The sequence below is a fragment of the Adiantum capillus-veneris genome, chromosome 21, assembly GCF_014529385.1.
Source record: "Adiantum capillus-veneris isolate H3 chromosome 21, ASM1452938v2, whole genome shotgun sequence".
Classification (NCBI taxonomy): domain Eukaryota; kingdom Viridiplantae; phylum Streptophyta; class Polypodiopsida; order Polypodiales; family Pteridaceae; genus Adiantum; species Adiantum capillus-veneris.
This window is the reverse complement of record NC_140951.1, coordinates 35,235,217-35,253,431: the sequence shown is the minus strand read 5'-3', so window position 1 is coordinate 35,253,431 and position 18,215 is coordinate 35,235,217. Positions and strand designations below refer to the sequence as shown.

General features: G+C 43.0%; 1 protein-coding gene across 4 annotated transcripts in view; it reads left to right on the top strand.

Annotated features, from left to right (window-relative positions):
- The window catches only part of LOC147430769 (NAD-dependent protein deacylase SRT2-like), a 123,315-nt gene that overhangs the window by 15,341 nt on the left and 89,759 nt on the right, over positions 1-18,215 (top strand). For 3 of the 4 annotated variants that reach the window (XM_086493332.1, XM_086493331.1, XM_086493329.1), the window contains exons 2-3: positions 3,671-3,734; positions 4,849-5,020. In XM_086493332.1, the coding sequence (XP_086349458.1) occupies positions 3,671-3,734; positions 4,849-5,020 (236 nt within the window). The remainder of the gene's footprint in view (positions 1-3,670; positions 3,735-4,848; positions 5,021-18,215) is intronic. The other variant, XM_086493330.1, reaches the window with a different exon arrangement.

Genomic DNA, 18,215 nt, shown 5'->3' with positions numbered 1-18,215 from the left:
CATCCTTGATTGGGAGACATCCACCTCAGTAAGAGATGTACAATGTTTCCTAGGATTTGCAAATTTCTATCGTATCTTTATCCAGGGGTACTCCAAGGTGGTTACAACACTCACAAGGTTGACATGCCATAATAAGTTTGTTTGGGACTCAGAGGCCGCAGAAGCTTTTCGGACTCTCAAGCAAGCTTTCACGACTGCACGCATTCTAATTCATGTAGATCCTACAAAGCCTTTCATCCTAGAAATAGATGCTTCAGATTTTTCCCTTTGCGCTATTCTATCCCAAGTAGGTGAGGATGGTCTAGTACATCTAGTGGCTTTTCATTCCCGCAAGTTCTCAACTGCAGAAATCAATTATGAAATCCATGACAAAGAGCTCTTGGCAATCGTCGACTCTTTCAAAACCTGGTGTCACCTACGTGAAGAAGCTCCTCATAAGACCACTGTCTATACAGATCACACGTCGCGAAGCCAAGTGGAGTGGTATCCTATCAAGGTTTGATTTCATTCTCTTATAGGCCTGGTAGTCAACAAGGTAAGCCAGATGCCTTATCGAGAAGATCCTACCTTGCACCTAAAGAAGGCGACGTAACATTTGATCAACAAGAGTCAATGATTTTGAAACCTGAGCAGCTTAAGCTAAACGCCACCATAAGCCAAGCTCCTGAAGATTCTACTTTTCTTTCTAAGGTGAAGAAACAAATTGCCAAGGACCCTCTTGATTATAATATTAGACAATAACTACAAGGACAAGGTGTTAATGAGGACTTTCAAGAAATTGATGGACTAATTTACTATAAAGGTCTTCTCTATATTCCGCCAAGACCAACACTCTTGGAGGTACTTCAGCAGAGGCATGACCTTCCATCAGCAGGGCATTTTGGGGTTAATAAGACAATTGAGCTTCTATCACGTGACTTTTGGTGGCCTCAAATGTGGAAGCTTATCAAGGAGTATGTAGGCACTTGTGACACTTGCAATAGATCAAAGGCCCCTCGTCATCGTCCTCATGGGTTACTCCATCCCTTGTCCATTCCAAGCAAGCCATGATCATCCATCTGTATGGATTTCATTGTAGAGCTACCCTTGTCACAAGGCTTTGACTCCATTTTAGTGGTCGTGGATCGGGTTACAAAGATGGCACACTTCATTCCAACCAATTCACATCAACAAAAGATACAGACAATTGTGATCGTGAACTCTCGCCAACCTCGAACAGTGGAGGAGGAAGAGCGTGTCTGTCTTGTGAAGAGAAACCCTCTTCCTTGGTGTCATTCACCCTGTCAGCCATAGTGTAATTCAAAGTTCTTGTGCTCTGTGCCCTCGCCGAAAACAAACCAAGGCTCAATTCTTAAGGAAAAAGTGAGTCTGTCTTGACGATGAAACCATGAAACCGGCCTAAAGGGCCGTAGACTTTAGCTCTCACCTGGATCTTCACATAACTTTACGACACAAAGCAACTTTACAAATAAACCTATGATTGGAATTCAAAAACTCAAACAAAAACACGGCTTGGCAGCTAGAGTGCTTCCAAGCAGATAGCGACACCCTGTAGGCCCCAAAACTGGCGCCCCTTTTGGTATTTTTGTTTTCTTATTGCAAATGGCCGATCCGAACGCTTTCACCTAACTCTCACCAAGCTGTCCAAACCTGTCCATGGCTGGAATTGCAGGTTTTTGACCCAATTTCGCTAGCATAACGGCGCAAAACCCCTGTAGGTCCCGTGCATTTTGGAAGCTTTCCGGTGAGCTGCAGATCAATTTCAGCATGTTGTGATTCCTTGATTTGTCACTGTCAGATGCTCAAAACCCTGTATACGCATCCCAAGGCTTTCCTGAGGCTCCCATGGTAATTTCTTGCAGTTTAGCTGTGAAAGCCTAAACCTGCAAAAGAACACAGTAGGTTGTAATTTTCTGTTTTGGATGGTTTTGAGCATAGCGAACACGTCTACGCGCGTCTCAGGTGCTCCCGCCGGGATAGTTCCCCTTTGAATCGGACGAGTTTTCGCGCGAGAAAACTCTCCATTTTCGCAATCCTTCTCGATGGAACTGTGGGTACCTATGGGGGATTAGGAATTAGCCCTCTTGGACGAGGCTTGTGGAGTGTATGTGTGGCCTGTAGGTTGCTCTCCTACTGCCGTGTGTCCACTTTACTCCTTTTGGTTTAATTTCCTAGTACCCACCAACTTATAAGTGTCGCATGGGGCCTAAATGACTTTGAACTGAGCCTAGCCACCCTTTTACTCCTCGGATTTTAGTGTCGATTGGCCCGACCATTTCATGGCGGCTTGCCCTTCATGCTGCGGGTGAAACTCTCGGCTGTGGGTCATTTCACACTGGCCATACAATGTCTGGCCATTTGTGACTTCAAAAAGAGGGTCCCAAAAATCAAGGGAGAAGTGGGATAATGCCTCAAAGAGTGCCACAATTGGGCTTGATGATGCAAAAATTGAGAAGCATATAAATTGTTGAATTCTTTAACCTCTCTGTTATAGAAGCATCGCAGTACCATCTAATGCTTGTGAGGATCATCATAAGAAACACATGGCCGTGGCTCATCTTGTAGCATGACAAGTGTCCCATAAGAGGTTGTTTGGCGAGTTTAAAAGATCTGACACCTAGACACGTACTGTGCCAACCAACAAAAATATATTGTATGCTCTTGAAGACACACTACATGAGGTTGCTTTTTATTTACATTTGGCCAAATCAAATACCATTTCCTAGGGTCGTATAGACCCTAATTATTAGATTTGAAGCATTTAAGAGGTGTGTGCATGAAGAGAGGGAGAAGAAGAGAAACAATCTCAAAATGTAACCTGCATAGAAACTTCGTTTACTTTGTCAATGTATGACTGCACTGTGTGTCATAGAAGTTATTGCCGCATTAAGGAAAACATTCATAGAACTTTTTCAAGCTTCAACTATAGCAGCCATGATCCTTCCCACATCCAGCATGCTCTGCAATAGAACTAGGCTGCCCATTAGAAGGGATAGTAGCAGTTGAGCCTTCAAAAGAAGTCCAATCTTCCGGGTTTCGATTTTTTTGTGTTGATGGCATTTGAATTTTGGGCTGCTGCCAACCTTCATTACTACCTTTGACGGTTGACCACCTCTTTAGCGAGAGGAAGAGGTAGGGGAATTGCTGGCACTGTATCTTTGCCTTTATTATCTCGAGAAGCATCTTGTTTGCGTTTTCAAAGTAATTGTTCATGGAATGGTTCCAAGACCTGAGGGGGAGGCATTGCCTCGGATGGAGGTTGCAATAGCATTTGAGGGCATTCAGAGGCAACATATCCAGATTTCTTGCAAGTAAACATGCATTAGCAAATGTACGTCATCTCAAGTCAAAATATGCAGGCTTCTTAGAGAATCCATTGACATGTACCATTACGTGAGTAGGAGGGGTAATGTCAGCATCCCTATTGGCATGCACGTGTGCACACACATCTCACGCATGCATAGTCACTCTGGGTGTTTGGTTCACAATGTGTATAGGGGTTCACATTTGATCAAGCCGTGAACAATTTTCAAGCTGGCAAGTAATCACCCAGGGCCTATCAGATAAGGCTTTCTTGGATAATACGAATTTTCTAGGCACTTTGTGGTTAATATTAATGCATTAAAACAGATTTATCCCATTGGAATTGGCTAATTGTTCCCTTGAACAGTATGTGCAGGACAAGCTAAGGATTTATGCAAGAAGTTCATTAACGTGGAGAGAAGCATTCCCTAGTAAGTGTGTTTGTAAAGAAGAGGTTTAAGTGGTTGTTTTTTCTGTTCTTTTTGAAGTATAACTCTCCTGTTGTCAACAAAAATAGGGATGTTGATCACAATTCCTCTCTCAAATCTCACGGGCTTACTCTACTTTCAAAACCTCACAAGAATTGAGTGTTGGCTGTGATTTTGCATACAGAGCCTACTTTTTGGAATAGAAAGTAAAATAAAATTTGTTGCCTGTGAACTGGAGCACTATTCAATACCAAAAGTAAACTATTATAAACTGACCATCTCGGCAATGGATGCTTTTTCTACATACTATATTTTGTCATTTTGATGGCCCATCGAAGTGTTGTTCTCCTTTAAGACTCTTTGTGTTCCCTATACATGTGGCACATGTCAAACCCTTGATTAGTGTTTTTGATTGAATGGCCTGGATGGGCAATTGATGCCATCTGAAAATTTCTTTGCGCATTGCAGTTTTTGTAAGAATAACGTGACTCTTTTGTTCATTTTCAGTGCAGATCACATTTTCTGTGCCTTATCTCATGGCGTCCTTTGGGGTGTAGATTGTGTGCTATCTTTATGTGATTCCCTGGAGACCCTCTACTAGAGGCATATGTCATATAAAAGCGCACAATTTGTTTGTTTAAAAACTATGGGGCGTATGCCCCTTAAGTTCTATCCAATTTCTATAAACTTTGCTTCATGTTTCTCAGTGTTTTTGTTTTGTTGTGGTTTCTGGTCTTGCAGTGATTGTTCAGTTTGTTGCAATTATTTATTCAACATGCCTTCTTCGAGGCATTCAATTCTAAGAAGCTTTATGTAACTGTAATATGTCTTTACGGGATGGGTTTGTCTATAGTCAACAAAAACTCTTGTAACTTGTATTGTAAAGAAGAATTTAAAAATGTGGCTGCCTGTAACGCACTCAATGGTTCTTTGGAAAAATGTAATGTAGTTGTGGTAGTCTTTGTCTGGATAGAGTGCTGCAGGATATTTAAAATTTCTTGCCCATGAATCTATATTTTGCTTGTTTTAATCTTTCCCTTTAGGGCACCGTCTTTTATTATTCATGTTTTGGTTTCCTTTGGTATTGTCGTAACATTTACAACGTTTATCAGCACAGACAGAAATTTTGCGGTTTCTCAATTTCATAAGCTTCTTGAAGAGGAAAGGGACCTTATTTATAGCACAGACGCAGCATTGCGGTTAACTTTGCAAAAGAAACAAGTTGTTCCAACAGCTCCCCCACCAAATCCCGATGACATTGCTTCTCTTTATCAGTTTTTACAAACCAGGTAAGATGATCATGGCACTTCTAACGGGTCAGGAGCATTCAGTGCGAAAGTTGAGGGCCTTTCTCATATCTTTCTGTGCATCGGCGAGGTAAAAAGTGGCCACATGGTGATTAAGAAATGTGTCAATGCTAGTATTGATTGTTTTAAAATAGAATTCTGTTGAAATTGTTGTTAAATATGCTCAGTACTCCACCAGCAAGGATCCATGAAGCCCCCTTTTATGAGAAAAAAACATGCGTGAGCCCATATATTGTTGGGACTTTCCAAGTTAGATGAGATCCATCATGTGACCTGTTGGTGGTTGAAAAGTAACCTCTTTTGATTACCGTTTGGGTCAGGTAGGGAATATTCGTTGGTAGCAGGTCAAGGCACATAGTATTTGGTTGTGTGTGGCAAGCTATATTAGGGTCCATAATTGTGGGCGCATTAGTGGACAGAGCCAATACCTGTATAAGGTATTTGGAAATGAAGCATCTTGCATCTTTTGCCCATGTTGCTGTATACTCTGTCTACAAATGGATGCAAGGTACTTTGCATCCATTTGTGTCCCGGGTGGTATACATGTTCCTCGAAAGAAATGTATGCCTTTTTTTGAGAATGAAAGAGAGCAGAATTGTATGTGAATGTTTGTGTTTTTTGAGTTAGAAAGAGAGAAGCAATATATGTCAACGTTTGCAAATGTTTGGAATGACCTATGATACCCAAAAGATGGGACAATTGTGTTGTGTCTCATCTTGGAGTGCTGCCAAAGGGAAGAAATTCTCATCTAGTATAAAAAAGCTGAATGTTCAATAAGAGTACAGTCTTTGCACAACTACTACGTGTCCAATGTTAGCTGCTCAACTCTTTATCTCGCTCATTACAAGATGGAGGAAAGGGGAGTTGTGGGTTGTGACACTTCCTATGATTGGTGATGATGGCCCTGATTTGCTGATGGTTAAGTGATGGAAATTTCTTGGTGGCCTGTGGGAGTTTCACTCACCGGTACAAAAAGTACAAAGAACTGAAAAGAAAATAGTTGGTAGGGGTGGGGTGAAAGCTGATACAATGGAGCTCTCTGACACTAGAGGCGTCATATACATATACAAAAGGTTGTAGAGGTTCAAAGTCCTCCAAGGTAAGCTCTCTGTCGGGACGGCTCCTATGTGGCGCCAGTATGGTATGGATCCTCTGCTGCAATTTGCGTCGATGTCGAGAGGGCCCCCTCATCTGTGGGCAACTGGACCGCCCCAACTCTATTGCCCGATCAAGCAGTATGCCTCTGGCGCTGCCATGCTGTGGGAACTGTTCGAACTCCTCTGTCTGTGGCTGAAAGAAATCTGTAATCTGCTGCTATCGTTGGATCTTTCTCATTGTGCGCCTCTTCAAGAGGTCCTATCTGTGTCTGCGAATCTCCAGTAAGTATAATCCGAGGCATCTCTGATCCTGGTATCTCATGACTCTAGAAAGTGGTCCAAAACCCTCTTTGAATAGACAGTGAGAGTGGCCTCGTATCTCATAGTATACTGGGTAGTGACATATGTAATGTAGCTCTGTCTCGGGCTCTATCTGACACACCTGACTAATCTTGGACTCAGCGGGTACTCCTCTAAATCTGCCTGTCTCGATATCTAGCTGATGTGAGGATTTGCGTATCTGACCAATAGCACATTGTATCCCGTGAGATAGACGAGTATCCATGTATCCTGGCGTGATCACAAAACTATCCTCCGTAAGTTGGAGAAGATGCTCTCTATAGAAAGCCTTCTTCGTACCCAACTCATGTGTAGGCTGTATCCATGTCCTCTTCGTATCCAACTGAATCAAGTCCTGTCTGATGAGCTTGGTAATCTCTGTCCTAGTGAGGGAGATGGAGGGTGCATCCAGAGAGTATTGAAATGAGGGTAGCCGATCCATACTAAAGCCATGTAACTGAAACCAAGATGCCATCTCTGCATACCAACATGATCTATCTCCCTGCAATTCCAGCTGTCGTGAAGACTCTAGTGCTAATCGAGCATATCTGTCTCTAGGAGAGCCCAGGTGCTATGCATAAATGAAACTGATCGAGTGAGTGCCTCCACTACCAATGGAGGAGCAATGAGCTCCACCCTAACAATGTTGTGGTACTCAGGCCTTGGCCCTAATCATCCGAGAAATCATAGACACCAAGGGCCTCTCCATACATCTCCATCCATCAGTATTGCTAGTTCTGCTATGATGATCAACTGAGGAGCCCCATATCTCCACTATGTACAGCATGGCCGAAGTGACCAAAGTGTCAAAGAGCCAAAGCTTTGTCCAAGGTTCCTGGAACTGAACCTGCAAACATATTCTCTCAAATCTCCCCAATGCTGCATAGGCTCTAGTCAATCTCGTATCTGCTGCATGCCTCGGGGAAATACTGGACCATTGGAAACTGCCCAAGATAAGTATATGCATCTGCATACTCCAAAGTCTCTCGACCATATGTAAAAGTGGGGCGGACCTCCTTACCCACTGTGCCGTAGAGTTAAACACCATTACCTTGGTCTTACCAAGGCTCACAGACAATCCACTGTCTTGTGCAAATACATGCAATGCATTCAAATGACGTTGCATCCCCTCTGGAGAATCTGAGATCAACACAATATCATCAACATATAATAGCAACGGAATCCACGTCCCTGCAAGTTGAGCAACTCTATCACCCTTTGTCTGTACATAAGTTAAAAACTCATCTACATATATCCCAAAGAGAGTTGGAGATAGGGGACAGCCCTGCTTCACCCCAATAGTGGAGTGAACCATGTCGGACATGCCCTGAGTAGTGCGTACCCGCCCTACCACTGTCGTGTATAAAGCTAAGATCCCCCAAATCAGCTCTGTGAGCACCCCCCATGTCCTGCAATCGCGTATGAGTCTGGCTCGTGGCACTATATTAAAGGCTTTGCGGAAATCCACAAAGCTACAATAAATCCTCCTGCCATGGTGTCTACCCTCCTCAATAATGGCTATGAGTGTCAAAATCTGGTCAAGAGTGGAGAAACCTCTCCTGAATCCTACCTGTCTTGCTCCCGGTATGCCCTCTCTCTCTGCCCATCTACTCAACTCATGCTCAAGAATTGATGCCTATAGCCTAGCCAGAGTGTGACCAACCATGATGGTGCGGTAATTCCTGGGAAGCGTAGGATCTCCCGACTTGAATATAGTAACAATCGTGGACGTACTCCAAGTCTCAGGAAAACCCTCATACATGGCTCTATTAAACATCATAGCAAGAGGCTCTGCAAGCATATCTCTGGCATGGATGAAGTGCTCTGCTATTAGACCATCATGATCCTGTGCTCTTCCTGTCTTCATCCTGTCAATGGCTCCTTACCCTCTCAGCATTAAAGAAAGTATGTCTCTGGGCATGCCTCTGGAGGGTTAGGCAAAGGTGGCTGCCTCGATGCTCTATAGAGAGATGTAGCATATTCCCCCATGTCTCTATGGAAGTGATGGTTGGTGGTGGAGCGTGCTCATGGTAAAGCCGCCATGCCTCACTAGAGTCTTGACTCATAAACAACTGATACAGATCACGCTCTAACTAAGATAGGTATGTCATAATAACTAATATCTAATTCTCCTAAATGATTTTCTCATGTTAAACGGATCATTTAATATGGGGAAGTGCCAGGGGAGAAAAAGCTAGAATATTGGTTAAGCTGACAGGCCGGCCACAATAGGGATCCAAAGGGGGGGCCATTTGCAAAAGAGCAATGTGCAACAATGGGCTTTAAAGACCCTAAGGTTCAGCCCATTAAGACTTCCAAAATGCTAAGGTTCCAAAATTCAAAGGTTGTGTCCAATGGTCAAGCTTAGTTGAATTGGATGCTTAGTGAGTGTGCCAAAAAGTCTTCAAGGCTCCTACATAGGAGGGGGCGAGCCCTGTAGGTAGGGGATGAGAGAGAAACACACACACACTCACAGGCTCCCTTTACACAAAGGGAATATGGGACACATGTCAGCGCCCTAGGCCAATTGCCCACAAGGTGCACTCAAATCCTATTGGATGGCCATGGAGGTGGACCAATGAGAATTAGGCTAGAGTAAATCTAGTTTAATTCATTTAAAAACACTTAATAAAAGAACCAATAAGAATTAAGCTCTCTAGAAGACTATTGGACAGTCTCCCAAGGGGTCCAATGAGCATTCAGCAGCCCAATGGCTTGCCTTATTCCTATTGGCCAGAAGACAAAGGGGTCCAATGAGAGTTTAGTTGCATTAATTAATTACCTTAAAGCTCTCACAAAAGGGGAAAGGGGGACACATGTCAGAAGGCTATCACTTATGCTACTTAATTCTTATTGGCTAAGTTTGGCATGGGCCAATGGGGTGCCTGCATGAGTAAAATGCAAGAGGGGTCGACCAAGAGAGAGAGGGGGCTGAATTTGTCAAGGCATTATCACTTACACACTCACACAATCTCATGTGTGAAGCAAGAAGACTCTCTCTCTCTCTCTCTCTCTCTCTCTCTCTCCCTCCTTCTCAAGATTTAATGGAAAGCTCATCACCTACTCCAAGCTTGTGAGAAGGGAGGCCTACACCAACAACTCTTGGCTTTGTGATGCAAATCCAACCAAGAGCCAAGCTTCAATGCATGCTCATCTCCTCTACCATGCTAATTACTAAGCTATGCTAAGCTATTATGAGCGATTAAGTAAGGAGATATACTTCTTTCTCGTAAGACTACTCCTTCCTCCTCTCAATCTACTCTCATACCCCGCTAGCTCTCACCATCTTTGAAGGTGTGTGAGGTCTTGGGTCTGAGACCGTGAGGGAATTGATATTGTGTTTTATAAGTGTTTGAACTTTGCTTAGTGCTGGAAGCTTCCATCTTCATTGCACTAGCTAGTTATTGAAGGAACACAAAGAATTGTATTGTAAAATGTCTCCTTTGATGGGGGGAACCTATAATACAAAGCCTTTTGAATGGGGGACCAGCTCCATGTAAATCCGGTCCTCAACTGTTGTCAATAACTTAATTTCTCTCTCTTTTGAAGTATTGTTCATGCCTACCTAACTAGGTGTTATGCTGTTTGTTGCTCTCTCAACCCAAGCACTCTTGTTATGCTCATTAGGAATGTATTATAATGAAATACTCACTATGTTCATGCTATTTTCCGCTACACACAAGTTACTACGCCATTAAAGGTTACATTGGTATCAGAGCACAAGGTTTCTCTTTTCTTGCTCAAGAAGGGAGGTCCTAAAGCAGCTATAAATGGTTGGTATTATTAATTACAATTGAGTAAGTAGAATAGGGATTTTTCAGCCTTGCAGTGCGCCTGCCTTCGTGCAGATAACGGGGCATCATTGTCGAGAGCTACGGTCTTAATAGAGGAGTCCGACGGGGCTTGCCTACGGCTTAACCACTATTGAGCCATTAGAAGCTTGACAGGAGCCGATGCTGTTTTGGTGTTGAAAGACACTCTCTTCTATTCCTTTCAATTAATGATATTCGAGCCACGGGTACAGTAGCTTGAGTGCTTTTCTAAAGGGGTAAAGAGGAGTAGCAACTAGGGCTTGAAGTGCCAAAGTACACCTAGAAAAAGTTTACACCTAAAAGTTGTTAGAATGGCGAACAATAGTAAAGAGAGTGAAATTAATGTTGATAGCTTTGATTTTGCTAATGAGCAGGCTACTAATGATGCCCTTATGCTTGTTAACTACCTTGTTTCTAGGCTTCAACAAGCCATGGACAATCCATCCCTCCAAAGTGAAGTGCAACGGTAGCTTCGTGCTCATGGGATTCTCCAGACTCCCCATCATGATGAGAGAGTACCTAGGAAGCCTCCTTGTGAGACTTCCAAAAGAGGCCTCTCTCCGATTCGGGAAGAAGAAGATCCATACGAAGAGCTCAAAAATTTGCTTCTTGATGAGGCATCTCCTTCTCAAAGGAGAACTCAAGAGCCTCCACCAAAGGAACGAGAAATAAGTGAGTCTCCCGCCACCTCGGCGGAGATGGCTCCACGAAGACGGCGAGCAAAACGCTCTCCATCACCTCCTGAACAGAAAAGACCATCGCATACTTCTCCACACCATAATTCAAAGAGGGATGACAAAAAGCAAGAGAAGAAAAAGGCGAGAAAGAGGTCACCCTCTTCTCCATCTTCTTCATCCTCTTCCTCTGATGAAGAAAGTGATGGTGCAGACAAGGAGGACAAAGGCAAGAAAGAGGTCACCCTCTTCTCCATCTTCCTCAAATTCTTCATCTTCTGAAGAAAGTGATGGTGCAACTTTTGAACCATCAAAAAGAAGAGGCCATAGGAAATCCTATGCTGGTGGAAGAGATCGTCCAAGCTCAAGAAGTTCAAAGAGGAGGAAAGAGCATCTCTTTTCTTACCTATGATGGCACCTTTGGTGCTACGGACAAAGTCTTGGCTTTCATCCAACAATTTGATGCGGCATTTGGAGATGAGGGCTTCACAGAGTCCTCTAAGCTACGCCATGTAGCCATGCACTTTCTAAAGTCCGCCAGGCAATGGTGGTCTAGCCTACGGGCCAACGGTGAAGGTCCACGAACATGGAAAGCTTTAAGAGCTTCCATCATGAAGCAGATTTTGGCCACCGATGCCAAAGACAAAGTACTCACCGAATGTCGAAGCTTGAAGCTCTCTCCCTACGAATCCATTCACAAATATGTAGACAAGTTTTGGGACTTACATCTCAAAGCCACTGTCTTCAAAAAGATGGATTTTGGAGAGCAAAAACAACAATATTATGCGGGCTTAACTGAAAAAATGGCAGAGTATGTTAACTCCCAAAGGCCATGCACCATATCTGCGGTTATACACCATACTATGGTGGCTTCTCGAATCAATTTCCAAACAGGGGCTAAGAGAAATCTTAAGCCCACGGAAAACAAGGGTTCCAATGAGCTTAAGGGGAAGGACAATGTCCAAAAGTCTCCTAAAGGCAATTCCAATAACAACAAAGCTAAGGAGAAGGGAGTTCACAAAGGCAAAAATAAACTCTCTCCTAAAGAGCTTGAGCGTTATCGCAAGGATAACCGCTGTTTCAAGTGCGGTGAGCAAGGGCATGCGTACCGCGCTTGTCCCCAAAAGAACACCTGCCATGAGCCTCCTAGAGCTACCTTGGTCGAAATCCAAGATGAGGAAGCTCACCACAAAGGATCTCCTCTATGCCATGCTTGGGGAAGGTAAGAGAACATGATGCTTTTATTCTCTTTGACCCTAGTTCTACTCACAATTTCATATCCACAGAGCTGGCCACCAAGCTAGGCATCCAAGCCTATGAGATGGGAGATGTCTACCCGCAGATGGTGCTTTCAAGGGGCAAGAAGCTTCAGTTACTCCCTTAATCAGGAAATTGAGGCTCCATGTCCAAAGGTATGTGGACAAAGAGGACTTCTTTACCTCTCCTCTCAAGCACAAGGATGTAATCTTAGGGGCACCATGGTTTGATCGCATGGATGTCAATGTTAAATTCCCTGAAAGGAAAATCTACTTTTAGTACAGGGAAAAAGATATGTACATAGATGCCAAAGAGATGGGTAACACCATACCCATTGTACATACGCAAGCTTTCAATAAGTCAATAAAGAGCTCTATTTCCGTGTACATGATTTTTGTTAAAGATTCTCAAAATGAACCTAATGCTTTAGCAAAAGAAAATATAAACAATCACAAGGAATTAGAGTTATCCAATTTTCTAAAGGGGTTTCAAGATGTCTTTATTGACGACATCCCTTGTGAACTACCTCCTAAATGAGGCAATGATGACCATTCAAATGAACTCCTTCCAGGAAGTTCACCGTCTAATAAACCTCCTTATAGAGTTTCTCAAGCTCAACAAGAGGAGATAACTTGGCAAGTGTATGAGTTAGTAGAGAAGGGCATGGTTAGGCCTAGCTCATCTCCATTTTGCTCACCCGTGTTATTAGTGCAAAAGAAAGACGGCACATATTGTATGTGTGTCGACTACAGAGCGCTAAATAGGATCACTATCAAAAATAGGTTTCCCGTTCCACGGGTAGAAGACCTATTTGATAAGCTACAAGGGTCGATCTACTTCAGTAGAATTGACCTAAAAAGTGGCTACCATCAAATAAGGATAGTTGATCAAGACATTGTAAAGACCGCATTTCGCACTACGTTTGGTCTTTACAAATACATTGTCATGCCTTTTGGCTTGACCAATGCACCAGTCACATTCAATCGCTTGATGGAGAAGCTATTCAGGACTCACGAAACCTTTACTGGAGTGTTCTTTGATGATATTATCATCTACTCTAATTCAGTAGATGAACACAAGCAACACCTCTAGGTAATATTTCAAGTCTTAAGAGAGAATAAACTTTATGTTAATCGAAAGAAAAGTGAGTTTTTCTTGCAAGAGATTCAGTATTTAGGTCACATTCTCTCTCAAGATGGCATCCAAATGGATCCATCGAAGTTAGAGGTAATAAAAGGATGGCCTAATCCAAGGAATCTTCATGAACTAAGAAGCTTTATAGGTATATGTGCATACTATAGACGCTTCATAGAAAAGTTCTCACTAATAGCAGGACCATTACATGACCTAACAAAGAAAAACGTTATGTATACATGGTCTGCCAAGGAGAACAATGCTTTCAAAAAGCTTATCTCTCAACCTGTGCTTACACTGTCGGATCTCTCAAAGCCATTTGAGGTCCAATGTGACGCTTGTGGTGATTGCCTTGGAGCTGTTTTGCTCCAAGAAGGGCACGCCATAGCCTATGAAAGTCGAAGGCTCGACCTTGTTGAGCAAGCTTTAGGCATATATGAAAAGGAACTCCTCACAGTTCTACATGCCTTAGACTCATGGAAGCACTATTTATTGGGGACTCTTTCATTCTGCGGACGGATTACCAAAGCCTTAAGTACTTCATGACGCAGACCAAGCTTTCCGACAAACAAATGAGGTGGGAAAATTTCCTTTTGCAATTTTATTTTCATATTGCTCACATTGCTGGCAAGCATAATCAAGTAGCCGATGCACTCTCAAGACGGCCGAGAGTGAATGCGGTTTCCATAGCAACTCACAATGATCTATCTTCTATGATAGATGAGTATGCTATTGATCCCGATTTTACAGATGTGATTTCAGCCCTTGCATTTGGGAAGAAAGAGGACCATTTACTTTACAAGGTGGTTATCTTCTCTATGGCAATAGACTACGCGTTACTAACTCACTACGTGAGAAAGTAATGTATGAATCTCATGCTCCTCCCTATTGGGGACATAGAGGGATTCAGTCTACCCTAAAAGGGATTGAAACATATTTCTATTGGCTTACAATGAAAGCAAACATACAAGAGTATGTTTCTAAATGTGTGGTATGCCAAAAGACGAAGTTTGATAGAGGGAAGCAACCTGGATTGTCAGGTTGTTTCAACCCTTGCCAATCCCTAATTCACCATGGGAGAGCATATCCATGGATTTTATCTTTGGATTGCCTAAGTTTATCCATGGGAATACGGGAATATGGACGATAGTAGACAGGTTTAGCAAACAAGCTCATTTTATACCAGTCAAAAAGACTATCAAGGCCCATCAAATGGCAACCCTCTTTATATCACAAATCTTCAAGTACCATGGCTTGCCAATGTCCATAGTGTCGGATAGAGATCCTAGAATGACCAATAATTTCTGGAAGGGTCTCTTTGAGAATTTAGGGACAAGGCTAAACTTCTCTTCGGCCTATCATTCGCAAACGGATGGCCAAAGTGAAATAGCTAACCTAACAATTCTTGATCTACTAAAAGCCTATGTAACGGAAGCAGATCAAAGGTCCCAATGGGAGAAGTACTTACCCTTAGTGGAGTATACCTACAATAACACTGTACATACTTCCACGGGAAAAGCACCTTTTGAGGTAATAGAGAGAAGATCCAAAAGTCCCATGCTACTTAAAGTACACGGGAAGATCTTTGTTGCAGATGAGTATAGTCGAGACCTACAAGAATGTTTCCAAAAGATTAAGGATGCTATCTCTATCTCACAGCAAAGGCAAAAGGCTGCTCTGCTGATAAGCACAAAAGAGCCCAAGCCTTTAAAGAAAATGATCGGGTCTCACTTAAATTTCCCAAGGCTCGATTAAGGCACACGACGGGCAAGAATCCTACGGGACACCAAAAGTACTATGCTAAGTTAACAAAAAGGTACTATGGTCCCTTCCAGATTCTTAGACCAATCAATGAGATGGCCTATCAACTCAATTTGCCCAGCCTTTGGCTCATACACAATGCTTTCCATGTGAGCCTACTAAAGCCTTACAAAGGAGAGCCACCTCAAGAACCAACTATTGAAGACCCACCAGAGACTGAGGACCAAGAAGAGGTGCTGCAACCCGAGTCCATTCTCCGACATGAAGACAAGGTATTAAGAGGCGGTAAGATTATCCGAGGGTATCTTATTAAGTTTAAAAATTATCCTTTTGAAGATGCTAGATGGATGCAAGGCATACAATTAAAGGATAATGTAAACCTTGTCAATGCTTACAATGCTTCCCTAAAGTAAGCACATGTACAAATGTTTAAAATGAACAAAGTTTTTGTCTTATAAGACTCTCTTTTTCTTTATTGTGCACAAATGTGAAGTAGTATGCATGCTTAGAATTTTGCGGAGACGACGTCTCCGAAACACCAAGTAGAGCTTGTCACTCTACTATGGAAGATTGATAGGACTAATGTGCAGACATGCTTGCGCGGCAGCTTAGGCTCTCAAGCGCCAAATGGATTAGTCATCGATTCTGGAAGGATGTTGTAGGGTAAGATAGGGATCCTCTACCGGCTAGAAAAAAGACTAATGAATAGGCTTTATCTTCTCTACCCCATAGTCGAGGACGACTATGATTTCAAGAGAAAGGTAATGTCATAATCACTAATATCTAATTCTCCTAAATGATTTTCTCATGTTAAACTGATCATTTAATATGGGGAAGTGCCAGGGGAGAAAAAGTTAGAATATTGGTTAAGCTGGCAGACCGGCCACAATAGGGATCCAAAGGAGGGAAAATAGGGATCCAAAGGGGGGGCCATCTGCAAAAGAGCAATGTGCAACAATGGGCTTTAAAGACCTTAAGGTTCAGGCCATTAAGACTTCCAAAATGCTAAGGTTCCAAAATTCAAAGGTTGTGTCCAATGGTCAAGCTTAGTTAAATTGGATGCTTAGTGAGTGTGCCAAAAAGTCTTCAAGGCTCCTACATAGGAGGGGGCGAGCCCTGTAAGTAGGGGATGAGAGAGCAACACACACACACACACACACACACACACACACACACACTCACAGGCTCCCTTTACACAAAGGGAATAAGGGACACATGTCAGCTCTCTAGGCCAATTGCCCACAAGGTGCACTCAAATCCTATTGGATGGCCATGGAGGTGGACCAATGAGAATTAGGCTAGAGTAAATCTAATTTAATTCATTTAAAAACACTTAATAAAAGAACCAATAAGAATTAAGCTCTCTAGAAGACTATTGGACAGTCTCCCAAGGGGTCCAATGAGCATTCAACAGCCCAATGGCTTGCCTAATTCCTATTGGCCAGAAGACAAAGGGGTCCAATGAGAGTCTAGTTGCATTAATTAATTACCTTAAAGCTCTCACAAAAGGGGAAAGGGGGACACATGTTAGAAGGCTATCACTTATGCTACTTAATTCTTATTGGCTAAGTTTGGCATGGACCAATGGGGTGCCTGCATGAGTAAAATGCAAGAGGGGTCGACCAAGAGAGAGAGGGGGCTGAATTTGTCAAGGCATTATCACTTACACACTCACACAATCTCATGTGTGAAGCAAGAAGACTCTCTCTCTCTCTCTCTCTCTCTCAAGCTTCAATGGAAAGCTCATCACCTACTCCAAGCTTGTGAGAAGGGAGGTCTACACCAACAACTCTTGGCTTTGTGATGCAAATCCAACCAAGAGCCAAGCTTCAATGCATGCTCATCTCCTCTACCATGCTAATTACTAAGCTATGCTAAGTTATTATGAGTGATTAAGTGAGGAGATATACTTATTTCTCGTAAGACTACTCCTTCCTCTCTATCTACTCTCATATCCCACTACTTCTCACCATCTTCGAAGGTGTGTGAGGTCTTGGGTCTGAGACCGTGAGGGAATTGATGTTGTGTTTTATAAGTGTTTGCTTAGTGCTCGAAGCTTCCATCTTCATTGCACTAGCTAGTGATTGAAGGAACACAAAGAATTGTATTGTAAAATGTCTCCTTTGATGGGGGAAACCTATAATACAAAGCCTTTTGGAGGGGGGACCGGCTCCATGTAAATCCGGTCCTCAACTGTTGTCAATAGCTTAATTTCTCTCTCTTTTGAAGTATTGTTCATGCCTATCTAACTAGGTGTTATGCTTTTTGTTGTGCTCTCCACCCAAGCACTCTTGTTATGCTCATCAGGAATCTATTCTAATGAAATGCTAACTATGTTCATGCTATTTTCCGCTACACACAAGTTACTAGGCCATTAAAGGTTACAGGTAAGCCCTCTTCTTTGGTCACACTAGGTGGCGAAAGATAATCCGTGACTGTCTATGTAGTAGTATCCAGGAGCATCTCTCTCTATAATCTGATCCTCGTCTCTCTACACTCCTCATCATACCAACTATTCTGAGGCATGCTCCCAGATCGTCTGCGTGTGGGCTGGCTATGGGGATATGCCTCTGATGCTGCATCATGGAGCGTCTCTGTCAGAATGTGGGTGAGCTCATCTAGTGGTCGTCTTGGCTCTCGAGTGCATAGCTACCTGTATATCTCATCAGTGTAACGGGATCCGTCTCCCCTAGAGAGAGACCACAATTATAGTAAGTCATTCCAAAAAGAACATCAAAACACCGTGATATATTTTCAATGAAGTAAAAATTTGCCTTTTGCGAGCTTGGTGTTTTTGCCCATTCCCACAAGCAAAGTAGCCCAATGTTTTGCAAGCCATCAGCCTGAAGTAGTAGATCAGCCCAACGTTTTCAGTTTTCAGCCCTCTTCTTCCCTGGAGATCGCTTGGATATGCTAATGCTAATCCCTTTGCTGCAGTCTGGACCTTTGCGAGCTTGGTGTTTTCCCCCATTCCCACAAGCAAAGTAGCCCAATGTTTTGCAAGCCATCAGCCTGAAGTAGTAGATCAGCCCAACGTTTTCAGTTTTCAGCCCTCTTCTTCCCTGGAGATCGCTTGGATATGCTAATGCTAATCCCTTTGCTG